This window comes from Bufo bufo, chromosome 4 (assembly GCF_905171765.1).
Source record: "Bufo bufo chromosome 4, aBufBuf1.1, whole genome shotgun sequence".
Classification (NCBI taxonomy): domain Eukaryota; kingdom Metazoa; phylum Chordata; class Amphibia; order Anura; family Bufonidae; genus Bufo; species Bufo bufo.
In genome coordinates this window covers 270,604,683-270,626,338 of record NC_053392.1, presented here as the reverse complement: position 1 = coordinate 270,626,338, position 21,656 = coordinate 270,604,683, and the positions used below count along the sequence as shown (strand labels likewise).

Genomic DNA, 21,656 nt, shown 5'->3' with positions numbered 1-21,656 from the left:
ACAAATGACCCCATTTCGGAAAGTAGACACCCTAAGGTATTCGCTGATGGGCATAGTGAGTTCATAGAACTTTTTATTTTTTGTCACAAGTTAGCGGAAAATGATGATTTTTTTTATTTTTATTTTTTTCTTACAAAGTCTCATATTCCACTAACTTGTGACAAAAAATAAAAACTTCCATGAACTCACTATGCCCATCACGAAATACCTTGGGGTGTCTTCTTTCCAAAATGGGGTCACTTGTGGGGTAGTTATACTGCCCTGGCATTTTAGGGGCCCAAATGCGTGCAAAGTAGTTTGAAATCAAAATCTGTAAAAAATGGCCGGTGAAATCCGAAAGGTGCTCTTTGGAATGTGGGCCCCTTTGCCCACCTAGGCTGCAAAAAAGTGCCACACATGTGGTATTGCCGTACTCAGGAGAAGTTGGGCAATGTTTTTAGGGGTGTCATTTTACATATACCCATGCTGGGTGAGAGAAATATCTTGGCAAAAGACAACTTTTCCCATTTTTTTATACAAAGTTGGCATTTGACCAAGATATGTATCTCACCCAGCATGGGTATATGTAAAATGACACCCCAAAACACATTGCCCAACTTCTCCTGAGTACGGCAATACCACATGTGTGACACTTTTTTGCAGCATAGGTGGGCAAAGGGGCCCACATTCCAAAGAGCACCTTTCGGATTTCACAGGTCATTTACCTACTTACCACACATTAGGGCCCCTGGAAAATGCCAGGGCAGTATAACTACCCCACAAGTGACCCCATTTTGGAAAGAAGACACCCCAAGGTATTCCGTGAGGGGCATGGCGAGTTCCTCGAATTTTTTATTTTTTGTCACAAGTTAGCGGAAAATGATGATTTTTTTTTTTTTTTCTTACAAAGTCTCATATTCCACTAACTTGTGACAAAAAATAAAAACTTCCATGAACTCACTATGCCCATCACGAAATACCTGGGGGTGTCTTCTTTCCAAAATGGGGTCACTTGTGGGGTAGTTATACTGCCCTGGCATTTTAGGGGCCCGAATGCGTGAGAAGTAGTTTCAAATCAAAATCTGTAAAAAATGGCCGGTGAAATCCGAAAGGTGCTCTTTGGAATGTGGGCCCCTTTGCCCACCTAGGCTGCAAAAAAGTGTCACACATCTGGTATTGCCGTACTCAGGAGAAGTTGTGCAATGTGTTTTGGGGTGTCATTTTACATATACCCATGATGGGTGAGATAAATATCTCGGTCAAATGCCAACTTTGTATAAAAAAATGGGAAAAGTTGTCTTTTGCCAAGATATTTCTCTCACCCAGCATGGGTATATGTAAAAAGACACCCGAAAACACATTGCCCAACTTCTCCTGAGTACAGTGATACTAGATGTGTGACTTCACCGGCCATTTTTTACAGATTTTGATTTCAAACCACTTCTCACGCATTCCGGCCCCTAAAATGCCAGGGCAGTATAACTACCCCACAAGTGACCCCATTTTGGAAAGAAGACACCCCAAGGTATTTCGTGATGGGCATAGTGAGTTCATGGAAGTTTTTATTTTTTGTCACAAGTTAGTGGAATATGAGACTTTGTAAAAAAAAAAAAAATCAAAAAAGAATATCATTATTTTCCGCTAACTTGTGACAAAAAATAAAAAATTCGAAGGAACTCGCTATGCCCCTCACGGAATACCTTGGGGTGTCTTCTTTCCAAAATGGGGTCACTTGTGGGGTAGTTATACTGCCCTGGCATTCTAGGGGCCCTAATGTGTGGTAAGTAGGTAAATGACCTGTGAAATCCTAAAGGTGCTCTTTGGAATGTGGGCCCCTTTGCCCACCTAGGCTGCAAAAAAGTGTCACAAATGTGGTATCGCCGTATTCAGGAGAAGTTGGGCAATGTGTTTTGGGGTGTCTTTTTACATATACTCATGCTGGGTGAGAGAAATATCTCGGCAAAAGACAACTTTTCCCATTTTTTATACAAAGTTGGCATTTGACCAAGATATTTATCTCACCCAGCATGGGTATATGTAAAATGACACCCCAAAACACATTGCCCAACTTCTCCTGAGTACGGCGATACCAGATGTGTGACACTTTTTTGCAGCCTAGATGCGCAAAGGGGCCCACATTCCTTTTATGAGGGCATTTTTAGACATTTGGATCCCAGACTTCTTCTCACGCTTTAGGGCCCCTAAAATGCCAGGGCAGTATAAATACCCCACATGTGACCCCATTTTGGAAAGAAGACACCCCAAGGTATTCAATGAGGGGCATGGCGAGTTCATAGAAATTTTTTTTTTTGGCACAAGTTAGCGGAAATTGATTTTTATTTTTTTTTCTCACAAAGTCTCCCTTTCCGCTAACTTGGGACAAAAATTTCAATCTTTCATGGACTCAATATGCCCCTCACGGAATACCTTGGGGTGTCTTCTTTCCGAAATGGGGTCACATGTGGGGTTTTTATACTGCCCTGGCATTCTAGGGGCCCTAAAGCGTGAGAAGAAGTCTGGAATATAAATGTCTAAAAAATTTTACGCATTTGGATTCCGTGAGGGGTATGGTGAGTTCATGTGAGATTTTATTTTTTGACACAAGTTAGTGGAATATGAGACTTTGTAAGAAAAAAAATATATATTTCCGCTAACTTGGGCCAAAAAAATGTCTGAATGGAGCCTTACAGGGGGGTGATCAATGACAGGGGGGTGATCAGGGAGTCTATATGGGGTTATCACCCCTCTGTCATTGATCACCCCCCTATAAGGCTCCATTAAGATGTCCGTATGTGTTTTGCGGATCCGATCCATGTATCCGTGGATCCGTAAAAAACATACGGACATCTAAATGGAGCCTTACAGGGGGGTGATCAATGACAGGGGGGTGATCAGGGAGTCTATATGGGGTGATCACCCCCCTATAAGGCTCCATTCAGATGTCTGTATGTGTTTTGCGGGTCCGATCCATGTATCCGTGGATCCGTAAAAAAACATACGGACATCTGAATGCAGCCTTACAGGGGGGTGATCAATGACAGGGGGGTGATCAATGACAGGGGGGTGATAAGGGAGTCTATATGGGGTGATCACCTCCCTGTAATTGATCACCCCCCTATAAGGCTCCATTCAGATGTCCGTATGTGTTTTGCGGATCCGATCCATGTATCCGTGGATCCGTAAAAAACATACGGACATCTGAATGTAGCCTTACAGGGGGGTGATCAATGACAGGGGGGTGATCAATGACAGGGGGGTGATCAGGGAGTCTATATGGGGTGATCACCCCCCTGTAACGCTCCATTCAGACGTCTGTATGTGTTTTGCGGATCTGATCCATGTATCCGTGGATCCGTAAAAAACATACGGACGTCTGAATGGAGCCTTACAGGGGGGTGATCAATGACAGGGGGGTGATCAATGACAGGGGGGTGATAAGGGAGTCTATATGGGGTGATCACCCCCCTGTAATTGATCACCCCCCTATAAGGCTCCATTCAGATGTCCGTATGTGTTTTGCGGATCCGATCCATGTATCCGTGGATCCGTAAAAAACATACAGACATCTGAATGTAGCCTTACAGGGGGGTGATCAATGACAGGGGGGTGATCAATGACAGGGGGGTGATCAGGGAGTCTATATGGGGTGATCACCCACCTGTAACGCTCCATTCAGACGTCTGTATGTGTTTTGCGGATCTGATCCATGTATCCGTGGATCCGTAAAAAACATACGGACGTCTGAATGGAGCCTTACAGGGGGGTGATCAATGACAGGGGGGTGATCAGGGAGTCTATATGGGGTGATCACCCCCTGTCATTGATCACCCACCTGTAAGGCTCCATTCAGATGTCCGTATGTGTTTTGCGGATCCGATCCATGTATCAGTGGATCCGTAAAAGTCATACGGACGTCTGAATGGAGCCTTACAGGGGGGTGATCAATGACAGGGGGGTGATCAGGGAGTCTATATGGGGTGATCAGGGGTTAATAAGTGACAGGGGGGGGGGGGTGTAGTGTAGTGGTGTTTGGTGCTACATATTACTGAGCTACCTGTGTCCTCTGGTGGTCGATCCAAACAAAAGGGACCACCAGAGGACCAGGTAGCAGGTATATTAGACGCTGTTATCAAAACAGCGTCTAATATACCTGTTAGGGGTTAAAAAAAATCGCATCTCCAGCCTGCCAGCGAACGATCGCCGCTGGCAGGCTGGAGATCCACTCGCTTACCTTCCGATCTTGTGAACGCACGCGCCTGTGTGCACGCGTTCACAGGAAATCTCGCATCTCGCGAGATGACGCATATATGCGTGACTGTGCGCAGGGCTGCCGCCTCCGGAACGCGATCCTGCGTTAGGCGGTCCGGAGGCGGTTAAAGTGGTTCTCCAGTAATAGAAATACATGGCTGTTGTCTTAAAAAACAGCACCGCACCTGTCCACAGGTTGTGTATGTTATTACCGCTCAGCTCCATTCACATCAATGGAGCTGAACTGCAGTACCAGGTACAACTCGTGGACAAGTGTGGGGCTATTTTTGGAAGAAGCAGCCTTGTTATTCTAATTCTGGACAACCTGAAGGAGAACTAGTTTAGTGCTCTCATTAAGGGCTCATGCACATGTCTGTGTCTGTTTTCCGTTTTTTTGCGGCTCGTATGCAGAACTATTCAACTTCAATAGGGCGACAAAAAAAAGGAGATGACTCCATGTGCGTTCCGTGTCTGTATGTCTGTTCCACAAGAAAATAGAACATGTCCTATTATTGTCTGCATTACAGACAAGGATAGTACTGTTCTATTAGGAGCCAGCTGTCCCGTTCCGCAAAATACGGAATGCACACGGACGTCATCTGTATTTTTTGTGGACCGCAAAATACATACGGTCGTGTGCATGAGGCCATATTCAACGTGTCAAGCAGTGTCATAAATTTGTATTCCCAAATTCTTCTAGCTCTTTGCAATATGAAATTATCTTTTAACTCCTTTACACTTTAAAGATGGCGTCCACTCATGTGTGCAGCAGGCACCATAGCCACCGGGTTTCTGCTGTTTCAAGCAGAGACGCATGGCGGACGTATGCGATCAGCCATAAGACTGATTGCATACATTTAGCCCATCAGATGCAGTGGTCAAATGTGACCACGGCATCTGAGCGGTCCAGAAGCTTGCGCGCTCCCATAACAGCGTTCCCCAGCTGAGATGTGGGAACCTGTTACATAAGGCTACTTTCACACTAGCGTTTTGGCTTTCCGTTTGTGAGATCCGTTTAGGGCTCTCAAAAGCTGTCCAAAACGGATCAGTTTTGCCCTAATGCATTCTGAATGGAAAAGGATCTGCTCAGAATGCATCATTTTGCCTCCGGTGAGTCATCATTCGGCTCTGGAGGCGGACACCAAAATGCTGCCTGTATTATTGTAAGATCCATGACGGATCCGCAAATCCATGATGGATCCACAAAAAATGCTAGTGTGAAAGTAGCCTAAGTGCTTTGGTAGCCATTACTAAAATATACCTATACAGGCCAGCAGGTGGCAGCACTGTATTGGTATATTGCAGTGATGCCCAACCTATGGCCCGCGGGCCTAATGCGGCCCGCGAAGCCGTGTCATGCGGCCCGCGCAGTAACAGGACTTTATCAGCGCAGGGCTCTGGAAGGGGTGGGAGGTCCAATAGGTATGTGGGGTGGGCCCATACATTTTTTTGCTATGGGGCCGTCATTTCTAGCTACGCCCCTGATTGGTAAGATTGGGCGGGCACTGGAGCGATAGAGAGCCCTGCTGTAGGAGAAGCCAGCGGGAGATGAAAGGAGGAGGGGCCAGCTCCTGGTGGTGTCGGGCACACGGCGCAAGCATGGTGGTGGAGGATCTGACTGAAGCCTAAAGACCAGACATCAAGGTAGACCTGCAGAAGAAGGTGACAGCGCAGTATGTGATGTATACATGTGTGTAATGTATGTAGTGCAGTGTGTGATAATCACATACTGCACTACATACATTACACACATGTATACATCACATGCCCCCTCACAGTAATAATGCCAAGATATGTGCCCTCTTCACAGTAGTAATGCTCACACATGCCCCCTCACAGTAGTTATGCAGAGATATGTGCCCCCTCACAGTAATAATGCCAAGATATGTGCCCTCTTCACAGACGTAATGCTCACACATGCCCCCTCACAGTAGTTATGCCCAGATATGTGCCCCTCACAGTAGTTATGCCCAGATATGTGCCCCTCACAGTAGTTATGCCCAGATATGTGCCCTCTTCACAGTAGTTATGCCCTGATATGTGCCCTCTTCACCGTAGTTATGCCCAGATATGTGCCCCCTCACAGTAGTTATGCCCAGATATGTGCCCCCTCACAGTAGTTATGCCCAGATATGTGCCCCCTCACAGTAGTTATGCCCAGATATGTGCCCTCTTCACAGTAGTTATGCCCTGATATGTGCCCTCTTCACAGTAGTTATACCCTGATATGTGCCCCCTCACTGTAGTTATGCCCAGATATGTGCCCCCTCACAGTAGTTATGCCAGATATGTGCCCTCTTCACAGTAGTAATGCTCACTCGTGCCCCCTCACAGTAGTTATGCCTGATATGTGCCCTCTTCACAGTAGTTATGCCCTGATATGTGCCCTCCTCACAGTATTTATACTCTGATATGTGCCCCCTCACAGTAGTTATGCCCACATATGTGCCCCCTCACAGTAGTTATGCCAGATATGTGCCCTCTTCACAGTAGTAATTCTCACTCGTGCCCCCTCACAGAAGTTATGCCCTGATATGTGCCCTCTTCACAGTAGTTATGCCCTGATATGTGCCCTCCTCACAGTAGTTATACCCTGATATGTGCCCCCTCACAGTAGTTATGCCCAGATATGTGCCCCCTCACAGTAGTTATGCCAGATATGTGCCCTCTTCACAGTAGTAATGCTCACACGTGCCCCCTCACAGCGTTTGCATTTCTTTCTGGCAAAGCTACCTGGTTCCGGCCCGTGAAATTTATACAAATTCTAGTGCGGCCCTCAGACGAAAAATGGTTGGGCACCACTGGTATATTGTAAATTAGGTGTTCAATGAGGAATCAAATGATTGTCAGTTATAGTCACCCAGGGTCACTTAAAAAAAGCAAAAAAAATTGTTTTTTAAATATTTTATATATATATTGTGGGTAAACTGTTTGAAGGTTTTCTGAGAGATGCTATGTTAGAGCATCTTAACGGAAATAAGCAAATAACGCCATATCAGCATGGCTTCGTGAGGGATCGGTCATGTCAAACTAATTTAATCAGTTTCTATGAGGAGGTAAGTACTAGACTTGACAGCGGCGAATCAATGGATGTCGTGTATCTGGACTTCTCCAAAGCATTTGACACTGTACCTCATAAAAGGTTAGTATATAAAATGAGAATGCTCGGACTCGGAGAAAACGTCTGTAAGTGGGTAAGTAACTGGCTCAATGATAGAAAACAGAGGGTGGTTATTAACGGTACATACTCAGATTGGGTCACTGTCACTAGTGGAGTACCTCAGGGGTCAGTATTGGGCCCTATTCTCTTCAATATATTTATTAATGATCTTGTAGAAGGCTTGCATAGTAAAATATCAATTTTCGCAGATGACACTAAACTGTGTAAAGTAATTAACACTGAAGAGGACAGTATACTACTACAGGGGGATCTGGATAGATTGGAGGCTTGGGCAGATAAGTGGCAGATGAGGTTTAACACTGAGAAATGTAAAGTTATGCACATGGGAAGGAATAATGCAAGTCACCCATACATACTAAATGGTAAAACACTCGGTAACACTGACATGGAAAAGGATCTAGGAATTTTAATAAACAGCAAACTAAGCTGCAAAAAACAGTGTCAGGCAGCGGCTGCCAAGGCCAATAAGATAATGGGTTGCATCAAAAGGGGCATAGATGCCCGTGATGAGAACATATTCCTACTACTTTACAAATCACTGGTCAGACCACACATGGAGTACTGTGTACAGTTCTGGGCTCCTGTAAACAAGGCAGACATAGCAGAGCTGGAGAGGGTCCAGAGGAGGGCAACTAAAGTAATAACTGGAATGGGGCAACTACAGTACCCTGAAAGATTATCAAAATTAGGGTTATTCACTTTAGAAAAAAGACGACTGAGGGGAGATCTAATTACTATGTATAAATATATCAGGGGGCAGTACAGAGATCTATCCCATCATCTATTTATCCCCAGGACTGTGACTGTGACGAGGGGACATCCTCTGCGTTTGGAGGAAAGAAGGTTTGTACACAAACATAGAAAAGGGTTCTTTACGGTAAGAGCAGTGAGACTATGGAACTCTCTGCCTGAGGAGGTGGTGATGGTGAGTACAATAAAGGAATTCAAGAGGGGCCTGGATGTATTTCTGGAGTGTAATAATATTACAGGCTATAGCTACTAGAGAGGGGTCGTTGATCCAGGGAGTTATTCTGATTGCCTGATTGGAGTCGGGAAGGAATTTTTTATTCCCCTAAAGTGAGGAAAATTGGCTTCTACCTCACAGGGTTTTTTTTTGCCTTCCTCTGGATCAACTTGTAGGATGACAGGCCGAACTGGATGGACAAATGTCTTTTTTCGGCCTTATGTACTATGTTACTATGTATATATATATATATATATATATGTTCAAATCAACCCCCTTTCCCCAAAATGAAAATAAAAGTACATAACTAATAAAAAGAATACATATCATAGACATCGCCGTAGACATCGTATGTGAAAACACCCATACTATTAAAATATAACAATATTGATCCCATACTGCAAATGGCACAATTTTTTGTCACTTCAGCTCCCCATAAAAATGTTTAAAAAAGTGATCAAAAAGTCACACACACTTCAAAATTATATCACTGAAAAGTACAGATCGCCCCTCAAAAAATGAACCCTCCACCCCCACAGCTCTGTACACATAGCTACAAAAAAGTTATAGGGGTCAGAATGTGGTGATGAAAAAAAAAAATATTCCAAGGTTTTTCTTTTCAGTATTAAAGGGATTCTGTCATCAGAATTTAGGCCTATAACCTAAACATATGGCGGGGTCCCTACTAATACACTGAATCCTAAAGTGACCTTATCCAATGCGCCTGTGGCTCTATAATCATATAAAACAGGTTTATATAACCTGTCACTCACGTCACAAATGTGTCCAAGGGGACGTCTCATGATGCGGGTGCCCGGCTGCAGCCATCTCGTTTTGGTGCCCAGCGCCGCCTTCTGAATTGAAATCGCAGCCCTCCCTTTCATTAGAGCCGCCTACCTCAGTTAATTGCCGCCTCTCTAACATCCACTCTCCTCAGCCAGATCCCGCGCGTGTGCACTAGGTTATAACCTAGCTGTAGGAGGTTGGATGGCTGTAATAGGGCGGTCAAGGCAGGTTTGAGCGAAGTGCGCCGGCCGGCGCTTGCGCACTTCGCCTAACGAGGCCGCTGCCAGGAGTCCGCACGGGCGCATCAGGTTATACCTAGTGCGCACGCGCGGAATCTGGCTGAGGAGAGCGGACGTTAGAGAGGCGGCGATGAACTGAGGTAGGCGGCTCTAATGAAAGGGAGGGCGGCGATTTCAATTCAGAAGGCGGCGCTGGGCACCAAAACGAGATGGCTGCAGCCGGGCACCCTGCATCATGAGACGTCCCTTTGGACACATTTGTGACGTGAGTGACAGGTTATATAAACCTGTTTTATATGATTATAGAGCCACAGGTGCATTTGATAAGGTCACTTTAGGATTCTGTGTATTAGTAGGGACCTCGCCAAATGTTTAAGTTATAGGCCTAAATTCTGATGACCGAATCCCTTTAAGGCTACTTTCACACCTGCGTTCGGTGCGGATCCGTCTTGTATCTGCACAGACAGATCCGCAACTATAATGAAAACGCTTGTATCTGTTCAGAACGGATCCGTTTGCCTTATTCTTTAAAAAAAAAAGTCTAAGTCAAAACGGATCCATCCTGACTTACATTGAAAGTCAATAGGGGACTGATCCGTTTTCAATTGCACCATATTGTGTCAGTGAAAACAGATCCGTCCCCATTGACTTACATTGTAAGTCAGGACGGATCCGTTTAGCTCCGCATAGCCAGGCGGGCACCAAAACGCTGCAAGCAGTGTTTTGGTGTCCGCATTCAGAGCGGAACGGAGCCAAACTGATGCATTCTGAACGGATCCTTATCCATTCAGAATGCATTGGGGCTGAACTGATCCGTTTTGAACCGTTTGTGAGAGCCCTGAAACAGATCTCACAAATGGAATTCAAAACGCCAGTGTGAAAGTAGCCTAAAATGCAAGAAAAAAAGTGTGGTATCGTTGTAATTGTACAGACTTAAAGAATGAAGGTAAGAGGTTAATCTTAAAGCATATTGAATGCCGTAAAATTAAAAAAATATATAAAATTGTGGCAGTATTGCGTTTTATTTCCAAATCCACCCCATTTGGAATTTTTTTCCTGCTTCCTACTACATTGTATGCAACCGTAAATGGTGCCGAAAGTGCAACTTGTCCCGCAAAAAATATGCCCTCATAAGGCTATGCGAACGGAAAAATTAAAAAAGTTATGATTCTGGGAATGCAAGAAATGAAAAATGAAAATGCAAAAATGGTCCTCTAAGGGTTAATATGACTACTTTCATGTGTTTTTCATTCTGTCCTGGGATACAAAAATGTGCCTTTTTCTCTTATATTTTGTGGCAATGGGATCTCATCCTTGCTTTAACTTTCTGTCCTGTTTCTCCTTCATAGAGACCACCCGACAAGACATTTAGGGGCATATGTATTAAGACCGACGTTTTAGACGCCTGTCTTAATAAGCCCCTGCCCTGGCGGTGGATTGCTGAAGTTATGGAGAGGCGCCGGCCTCTCCATAACTTCGGCGCATCCAGCGCTAGTTCTAAATGTAAAAAAGCTTCTTTGCTGTCTTACATTTAGACCATTTTGTACGCTTAAACCAGGCATAGAAAATGATGAATGAGACGGGCCTGCCGGCCCATCCACTTCCCCGTCATGCCCCCTTTTCTTAGACCTGGCGTGAGCGGAGAGAAGTCACAGATTCTGCCGCAACATGGTGTGCAACAGAATCTGCGCCAGATATATGACACAAAAGTGCACAGAATCAGGTACACAACTTTGGATGTAGAAGACGTGAATGTCCCAGGGATCTTATAGTCCTGCTGTGTGTTGGGAATCCGGATCTTATCTGTTGTCATCCCATGGGAACAGGTTTTGCATCTCCTTACTGCACATCTCCTTCAACCAGTGCCATGGTCAGGCAGTTCTTAGTCTTACCACAGTGCCTATACTACTAAGTCTTTCTACTCTTTAGATTATTGTCGGACAACAATCTAATGTGTATTGGGAGCTCCCGCCTTTCCCTGGACAGCTGAGAGAGAAGGATCCGGTGCATTGAATTTCAACCCTCAATCCTTTCGCTGTTCTAGGAGATAAGCCGCCTGGCAGTATGTGTCTGGAGAGATTGCTATCAACCAATCGTTCAGCTAACAATTATTGAAGATGTATTTTGGGTTGTCTCAGCTTGAACATTGGTGGCTTATTACTAGGATATAATATAGAAGTGATCACGGCACTCAGTGTGAATTTGAAGTTTTTAAATGCTTTTTTTTCCCCACATCTGATTAAATAAATAAATTATGCAGGCCAACGTTTTGTTCCATACCTGGACCTTGATCACGGCCTAGGTCTCCAAGGTGAAAGCATGGAGATGTTGGATGTCGTTGTTCAAATTCACACCAAGTGCCGTGGTCACTTCTATATTGTCCCGGGACAACTACCCGACCATTGAGCACCAGAGGATACAATTGTGGTGTGCCGACCATTTACTTCTCGGCTTTATTACTAGCATATGCCAACAATGTCAGAAAGTAGCAGAGTATCGCTCTTGGCTATTTTCTGAAGTCCTATAGAAATTAATCGCAAGCACGGCCGACCCTCCATTCACTTCAATGGAACTGGCGGAAATAGCCGAACCAGCACCCAGCTATTTTTGGCACTCCCATAGAAATGAATTGAGAGCATGAGCGATGCACTTTCATTCTGTTTGGGAGCTTTGTTCTAGAGATAGTAGTGATCCCAAAGGTGGGACCTGCACATATCTGACATGGGTGGCATATCCTAGCATTATGCCAGTAATGTTCGAGGTGAGACAACCCCTTTAAATAACAACAGAGTGTAAATTACTACTCATATACACATGGTGGCACTGATTACGTTTCAGTTTAGGTACTGTTAAACTGAATGAGTGGAAATCATATACATGCTCCCTCTTGGCTAAAAATACCCCTTAAAGTGCTAAGAGGGGTATTATTAGAGAGCTGAATATTCAGTGCAACCTCTGACTGAACAATTTTCACTGGTGACACTTAGGAGGCCTCAACCAACATTCCTACTGAGGCCAGTACTACTATCTGTTACACTTCCTTGGTGGTCAAGAAAACAGATTGTATAACGTAATTATAAAATGCATTGGAAACCATGTATCTGAGAAGGATGTATGGAAGAGGTTAAAAAAAAATATCACACAGAGCTTCTTTACCACCTGGACTGACCTTGAGCTCCTGCCATCTGCTTCCTGCTTATCTGCAATGTTCATTTTGTGACCAAACATAATTTCTTCTGTTCCTACATTGACTGTTTAGTCACTGCTATAATTGGGGGCGGACTGGAAACTTAAAGTGGCCGTGAAATAAAAAAGTGGGCAAATGTTGTAGGAGGGTCCAAATTGACCGAAGGCAGGGCAACACAATTAGATGGGGCCAGCCATACCATATGGTAGCACAAAATACTGCCCTAGCAGAACCAAATGCCACAGTGCAGCACAAAATACCTCCCTAGAATTAGTCCCCATGTGGTGGCCAGCGGCCACATTCTATCCTCCTCCAGTTGCCTCAGGATGGCAATACAGTTGGATTCAGGAGTTAGCAGGGTACCCACGGCTGACGGCCACGTACATATGTTCATTGACACTCCCAGCATTAACGCATAGAGTGCCAGATCATTAATTACCTGGATGGCGGCTGTGAGTTGGGACCAGACGGCCCTCTGGGAATGAGCCCACCGGGAAGTTTCCATGTAGGGTCTATGGCCAGTCCGCCCCTGGCTATAATGACATACTAATGGTGCATACTACAAGATTGAGTTCAAAAGAGAGGTTATGTCTTCATTAGAGTAACCACATAAAGTACATCATACACTCAGAGAAAGGGGCTCACACATTTCAAGGTCCTCTACCTCTCATAGCATTCAAGCTTGTAAAACACATAGCGGGACATTTATCAAGACTGGCATGCCTATACGCCAGTCTTGATCTCCCTGCACTGGAGTGAGATGCACCTAATTTATTAAGAGGCAGATGTCTTAATAAATTAGGTGCAACTCTACCCTGCCCGCATACTGGAAACTGAAGTTATGCCAGCCAGGAGCAGCTTCTGGCGCAAGTTATAGTAAAGCCGGCTACGCTATAGCTACAAGTTTTTTATGTTATAATAATGGTATGAAGATTTTAGTAAATGTCCCTCATACAGTATATTTTAGGCTAGGTTCACATCTTAGGCACATTTTTTATTCAGAAATGTTGGATCCATCATGTGACCATACCTCCCAACTTTAGAAAAGAAGGAAAAGGGACACTATATGCGACATGGACATTTTTTCTGCACTAGGCCACGCCTCTAACTGCCCAAAACATAACTAAACACCTAATCCCACCCAGTCCCCTAAATGCCCCCACATAGTAATTATTCCCCCTTTATGACACCACACTTTAGTTATGCCAACATTGTGCCCCCTTCACAGATTAGGCCCAGATACTGTATGTGCCTTCTTCACAGTAGTTATGACCAGATATGTGCCCCCTCACAGTAGCGATGCCCACATATGTGCCCCCTCACAGTAGATATGCCCACATATGTACCCCCTCATAGTAATATGCCCAGATATGTTCCCCCTCGCAGTAGTTATGTCCAGATATGTGCCCCCTCACAGTAATATGCCCAGCTGTGACCCCTCACAGTAAGGCTACTTTCACACTGGCGTTTCACGGATCTGTATAAAACGGATCCGTCAATAAAATGACTAAACAGAGACGAACGAAAGCCATTCAGACGGATCCGTACAAATCCGTTTAGCGGATCCATTTTGTATTGAGTAGTGTCTCAAAGTGTCCCCCCACCTATGTATTCAGATCCCCAGGGTTGTCATTAGCTTTGAAGCATTTAAATGCTCCGTTGCTTTCATATTCTTTGGGTCCAGTTTCAGCTCTGATCACGGACCTCACCTTTCGGACTCTTGTACACAACTATATGCACTAAAAGATGTATAGTGTTCATTAGCGGTCCCAAAGCGCCATTGATCGTGCGTACGGGAGTACATAGCATCATGATGCTGTCCATGTTGTGCCGCACACTGGGCTATTGTCCCGCACTCATATAATCTATTTAGTGCTAGACAATAGCCCTGCGCGCAACCCGACTTGCACAGCATCATTGTAAACTATTATGCTGTGTACTCCCGTGCGCACGATCAATGCCACTCACGGACCGTATGTCTCGGAGGGCATACAGTCGTGTGCAAGGGGCCTTAACAGCAGTATGTCCCTTGCGTGTCCCATGTGGTAATCACATTAGTTATGTCAGAGCGTCATCGGGAAATCATTAATCAAACTGTAAAAATAAAATGTATTAATGAATTCATGATGATGCTGCGGTGCATAATTTCCCATGACCCGTTCTCTAGCATGATCTTAAACTCATGCAACTGCTCGGGCGTTTTTGAGTCCATCAAACTGATTATGCTTAGCCCATAATGGTAGTTAGGGCTGCGTTGAATCGCCGACTCCGCCCCCTCCCAGCGGTGAATCAAGTCAGCACTAAATGCCTTCTGATGTTCGGCAAAACCTTCCAGAGTGTCGAAAAACAACCTCTACAAGGTCCACATAATCATTTCGACTTGGCTTACCGGATCTCTGCCTGTTCACCAGGGCTCTCAAATTTCGCCGGAAACCTAAGAGCCTCTATTGAGCGGAGGGATCCGGTAGGGGACCCGGTTGGCCTGAGCCGATGCATGAGGGACTGGAGGACTGGCGGTGGTGATCCGTTCCGGTTCCGCCTCAGGAGGTTGTTTAGGCTCCCGAGTGCTGCTGGTAGTTCTGTAGGAAAAATCAAAGGAAAGTAAAGAATTGTCCTTTAAATACAGCATCCATGTTCTATGCTATGGCTATCAATTAAAAAACAGAAACGACCATGGGTGTCAGATGCCGATTAAATATTCACTAAAATAGTGCGGCTATATAAACAAACTTCCCAATATTCCGTGTAACCGGACGAGCTTCTTTATACAAGAAAAAAGACTACGGAAAACTAAAGCTCATAGACATCCAATTATGAAAAATAAGTATACTTTATTGTTTACAAAATAGAAAGTTAATAAATTACTGTTAAAAAAGGGGGATAGGGAGCAGAAACACCATTCCGGCAGTACAGATCAATAATTACAAGTGTATGCGTATCGAAAAAACATACATACATAATCCTTGAATACATGAAGGGCGAGTCCTAGTAAAAACGTCACAAGTATACTGAACAATGCAGCTACTTAAATACAAGCGATGCTCACAGAGAATATATATGATTGGACGCAACATGGAGCTGCAGTATGTACCCTCTGGAGCGTATCCAAACTATATATGACAGAACAAAAATGAAAGTAGCACGGACTCACCAATAAAGATCAAGACCTGAGTGCCTGGGATGGCGTTACTCCGACGCGCGTTTCGGCGTCTCAGACAGCCCCTTACACTCAGATGGAGAGAACAGTTGTCCCTCTGACCGTAGGGGGCTGGCCAAAACAGGGGAGCAAAACTCTCTGCTGTCTCAGACAGCCCCTTAAAATAAATGCTTTTTACAGTCCTTACCTTCTTGGTGCCATTGTACGTTGCAGGAACCCCAGGGCCACAGTATACATGTATGTAGGCCCTGAGGTTGCTTCGGGGCCTGAACCTCCTTGTTATAGTCCCTCCTAAATCGGTCCCGGATAGTGGTAACCTGTTTGACTGTTGAAAAAAACATAAAAATAATAATTTGCATGATGTAAGGTGAACAACAATATGAATGTAGTAAAATACATATTGCTGTACTTACCACATTTCTTCTGAGCCGCCACATTTAGATCCCCCCAGGTCTCAAAAAGATCTGAACTAATGTCCCTCCAGAGCCCCTGGGTGCGATAATGATCAGCGTAGTGGCGGTCAGAGTTGTCCCATAAAGATGGACGCGCCTTCACCAGTTGGATGAGGAGCTCGTCATCAACGTGAGGGACAACAAACTCCTCATCTTCTCTGGTGGAGCCTCTGGAACCCTGAAAGAAAAAGAAATACAAAATTAACTAAAAATCAGAAAACAAAATGCAAATTACAACTAATTAATCAAGACTTACTCGTCTACGACCGCCACGCACACTCCCATGAACTCTGGAGGCGACTTGGAGATCCTGGCTGGCGGCTCTAGGTGCAGGTTGCTAAAACAAATCAAAAAATCGTTTAACCATAATGTATTTATATACTTCTTGACGGCCCTTGTCCCGGTTTGGTCCACCTCCCCTGGATGATGGCAAGGTCACCACTGGAGAGCCGGCCCCGGCAGGTGAGCAGGCCACAGCTGGAGAGCCGGCAGATGATGATGAAGAAGCCTAGAATAAAAGCACATACTGATTAATGCAACAAATCAAACAGTACAAACTCCAAGCGTTGATTTTATACTTACCGGCCTCTGTATTCGACGGCGCCTTCTGGGTGGGTGTCTCCAATCAATTTGTTGAGGTGAAGACATCTGTACGTGAAATAATACCAGGCAAATTGCAGATAACGTTATAAGAACATGTTTAGCGCACCGTTTATAGAGAAATCACCCCCAAACATTTTTTAAAACTTACTTTATAGAAGATAAATTGGTGCTTGCCCACCACAGAACTTTCTCTTTAAGGCTACTTTCACACTGGAGTTTCGACAAAGCTAATAAAAAAATAATAATAATCCCCCAAGTGCCAGCAGCCACCCCCAGAACCAGCAGCCCACCCCTAGAACCAACAGCCACCCCTAGAGCCAGCAGCCCACCCAGGAATCAAGGTGCATTGAGAAGGAAATTATACTTTCACTCCCCCAGTGCCAGCAGATCCCCTCCATCCAAAGCAGAACGGTGACCGAACGCAGCCCAACTGATGCATTCTGAGCAGATCCTTATCCATTCTGAATGCATTGGGGCTGAACTGATCAGTTTGGGGCCGCTTGTGAGAGCCCTTAAACGGATCTCACAAGCGGACCCAGAAACACCAGTGTGAAAGTAGCCTAATATGTCCAGCTGTGCCCCCTCACAGTAATATGCCCAGGACTGTGCCCCCCTTCACAGGCAGTAAAAAATAATAAACTCCACATACTCACCTTGTTCCCAGCAGCTGGATAGACACGGAGCTCCTGGTCGGGCCCACCCCCTGCCCAGACCTGCAGTGTAGAGCGCAGACAGGGGGAGGAATGAAGTAGCGGACAGGTGCCTCTTGCTTTATCATTACAGGCAGCTGTCTCTGCTTCCTATGGAAGCAGGGACAGCTGCCAGAGAGCGGGACATAACCTCCCCCCGTACCGGGACAGCAGGATAGCCACTGAAATCCGGGACTGTCCCTCCAGATCCGGGACGGTATGATGTGACCAATAATTACACAGAAGAAGTTTTTACCGGATCACACTGCCCTCTTTCTTTAAAAGGAATATTCTAAATAGAAGAACTACACAATGTCCTTCCCGCAGTAACTTCTGCTTCAGCAAAGTTCACACAGTCCTCGCAGTACTTCAGCTCCTGAGACAGCTTCTTCCTAACAGTTCCCCTTCTAGATCTTATCTCAAAAACGCATAAGAAATCAAATGGTGAAGCACTGTAAACTCAGTTTAAAAGCGAACAGGATTTATTAGACTCACAGAAGATAAAAAGTAATGCACATTTTATTAAAACCATAAAATCACGAAGCAGTGCAAAACTTGGGTGGGATAGACTTTGGAGTGAAAGGCCATGATTTTATGGTGTTCATGAAATGCACACCAAAGGGTGTGGCCTAATATGTGACATATTGCACCACAATTCTGTCATAAAAGTCTGTTGTAAAATTAGACATACGTGTCACCTAAATCATAGTTTGCCAGCAGTAGATATTGCTGTTTAAACAGCGCTCTGCTGTCAGCAAATAATGATTCTGTATTGGGTTGAGTGATGGCATTAACAATCGTTCCGCTTCATACTGTGGAGGAGATCACTGCATGTAAATGCAGCAGTCTCCTTCACTAACGAGCAAGCGATTGCCGGGAAGGAAGGCATCCTTACATTTACACTGTCTATAGGATTAGTAGATATTCCTCACTGTGTTTGTGAAACCACTTGGAAATGAGGGTCAATGTGGATAAATGTATAGTTATAATCTCCATGCATCATATGTCCTAGGGCAGTGGTGGCGAACCTATGGCACTGGTGCCAGAGGTGGCACTCGGAGCCCTCTTTGTGGGCACCCACACTCTGGAAAAAGTCTATGGTGTACCAGTATGCCTTAGACTTTTCCTGCCATTCATCAGCGCAGGGCGCACTATGAACAGCACAGGCAGCACACTGAATGTAGGCAGGATATTATAGATAAATGATAAAGTACATGGAAGATATACTGTATTGGTATTCAGGTTAAATTGCCGTGTTGGCACTTTGCGATAAATAAGTGGGTTTTGGGTTGCAGTTTCGGCACTCAGTCTGTAAAAGGTTCACCATCACTGTCCTAGGGGGAGCAACACTGAGAGAGATCTTTGTAGAGAAGGATTTGGATGTACTTGTAGATCATAGATTACTGTAAATACAGCGTACATTGTCATGCACCCTGCACCCGCCCTACCCCTGCCTCCTTTTCCACACATGAAAGAAACCTGCCAGTCATCGTCCAGAGATGGGAAAGGGTGGGGGAAGCTAGTCCCGCTGGACTCATCTCCCTCACAGCACTGGCACACACTGTGGGGTTTGGCTATAAAAGTACTGACTGCCAGCCCAGTAATGACAGACCTCTGAAATGTCTGGATCATGTTGACATGGCTTCTTCTTTGCATGATACAGCTTTAACTTGTGTTTGTGGATTGGATTACGAACTGTGTCCACGGACAACAATTTTTGGAAGTGTTACTGAGACCATGCAGTGATCTCCAGTACAGAAGCATACATATTTAGTACTAACATGCTCTTTTTAAACCCAATCATGTGACTTTTTATTAGTACTACTTACTTTTCCAGCCTTTTGTTGTCCCCGTCCCAACTTTTGTGAAATGCGTTGCTGCTATCAAGTTCTAAATAAGTAAATAAGTAAATTTTTTCCATGAAATGGTAAAATGTCTCACTTTCAACATCTGATATCTATCGTGCATAGAATATGGGTCTGTGCGATTTACAAATCATTGCATCCTTGTTTACATTTTACAGGGTCTTTTTTTGGAACTGGGGTTGTAAAGCATTTCACTGGATGTAAGGCCTCATGCAGACGAACATATTTTGTTTCCGTGTCCGTTCTGTTCTTTTTGCGGATAGGATGCGGACCCAGTCATTTCCATGGGTCCGCAAATAAATGCGGACAGCACACCGTGTGCTATCCGCATCCGTATGTCTGTTCCGTAGCCCCGCAAAAATAATATAACATGTCCTATTCTTGTCCATTTTGCGGACAAGGATAGGCATACGGATGTCATCCGTTTTTTTTGCAGATCCGCAATTTGCGGACCGCCAAACACATACAGTCGTGTGCATGTAGGCTTAGGCTAGGTCTACACAACAACATTTGACATTTTGTCGCACAAATGTCGCGCAACAATTTTTATAATGATAGTCTATGGTGTCACACTGCGACTGTCGCGTCACATTCGCAGCATGTCGCAGTGCGACACCATAGACTATCATTATAAAAATTGTTGCGCGACAAAATGTTGTGCGACACGTGTTGCAGTGTAGTTGTGCCCTATGTGTCGGTGTCGTCGTGTAGACCTAGCCTTAATCACAGGAAAGAAGAATGGAAAAGATTTCATTTAACGATCATTATTTTATTTCTGTCTAGAGTGCAATCCCTGCGGGACTCAGCATCTGCACTGGAGCTGGAGAAAGATTCTATAATAGAGATAATTCACAGTGTCAAGAACAGCCAGGACATGAGGAACATAAGTGATGGTAAGTCATACTTTACTAGCACCTGGGGGTTTGGGAGCATCTTCTGACAGCACTAATGGAATAAAGACACAAATGACTCAAGTGCTCAAAAAGTTTGATACTGTCAACTTACAAGTCCACACATGGGTCTAGGCTTCGTGTAATCGAGCCTCAATCTGCACTACCATTATATGGTTTAGGCTGTGCTATTGCCAAGCCATAGCCATCAGCTATAATCATCCATACTACCAGTTAGTTCTGACTGGAAGAGAAATCAAATAATTAGTATCAAGTTCATATCAATATGATATTCGCAGCTTTTGATTTGGGCACTCACTGTCACATTTATTTTATGTCAAGGTGAAAGAGAAGAACTAACATTAACTGCAGAACGTCTGATGAGCCGCACAGTGACGGTAGAAGTCTCAGTGGAAACCATCAGAAACCCCCAACAAACCTCAGCTCTCCAGAAAGCCACCTTGATTATTGATGAGATTCTGAAGAAAGTCATGGACAACTTGGAAGATGGAAAGAAACAGCTGATTTCCTTGTATGCAGCTTGTACTTCTGATGTCCCGCCTGGACCCATTGATCAGAAGTTCCAGTCTGTCATTATTGGCTGTGCATTAGAGGACCAAAAGAAAATTAAAAGGAGACTAGAAAATCTTATTAGGAACATTGACAATTCAGAGAAGTCCATCACACTGCTGGAGAAATCGGTTCCTCTCAAGAACAATTAAATCTAAAGCATCCAGACAGGAGGAGACATGTATGTGATTAATTAAAGGGGTTATCCGAGTTACAGGGGAAAAAAAACACGTATAAAACTCATCAGGACATGTACATATACATTAGTTAAGCTTGATTTCTTAAGAGAAAACCCATACTTACACCTTTGCATGGTTCTGTTGTTCTTGCTTTGTTTACATGCTGCAGCAAAGCTGTGAGGGCGTGTAACAACAATCCCTGAGCTCTCCCTCATGAATATTTGTGGGTGTGAATAATCTGCCCTTCCCCTCCCCCTGCTCTGCACTTTGCATAAAAAAAAACAGTCACATGATAATCTCCTAGCTAGAAGATCTTCCTGTCACATTGCGGATACACAGCTATATGTATCTAAGCTATATGAGACCTACATCTATCTAAGCTATATCTATATCTAAGCTATATGTATCTAAGCTATTAATAAATAAATCTGGGCCAGTGTACTGAAACACTTTAAAAAAGTTTTTTGTGGGGTGGAAAACAGAAAAACACAATTCTGCCATTTTATCTGTGGGAGGTTTATTTTTTTTGGGGTCACTGAGCATGGCTTCAGCATGGTGGTGTGAGGCAGCATAAGTATAGGTTTAGGCCACCCAACAATAATCTGGGCACACAGTTACCGACCCTGGCACTGCTTTGAATGAATAAGGAGAAGAATACTGAAGTGGA

The 21,656-nt window shown here is 44.5% G+C and overlaps 1 protein-coding gene across 1 annotated transcript in view; it reads left to right on the top strand.

The window, feature by feature from the left end:
* Positions 1-21,102, top strand: part of BAG2 (BAG cochaperone 2) — a 35,461-nt gene extending 14,359 nt beyond the window's left edge. Inside the window, exons 2-3 of the mRNA XM_040426812.1 lie at positions 20,134-20,243; positions 20,583-21,102. Of these exons, the coding sequence (XP_040282746.1) occupies positions 20,134-20,243; positions 20,583-20,962 (490 nt within the window). The 3' untranslated portion in view covers positions 20,963-21,102. The remainder of the gene's footprint in view (positions 1-20,133; positions 20,244-20,582) is intronic.
* The last annotated feature ends 554 nt before the right edge of the window (positions 21,103-21,656 follow it).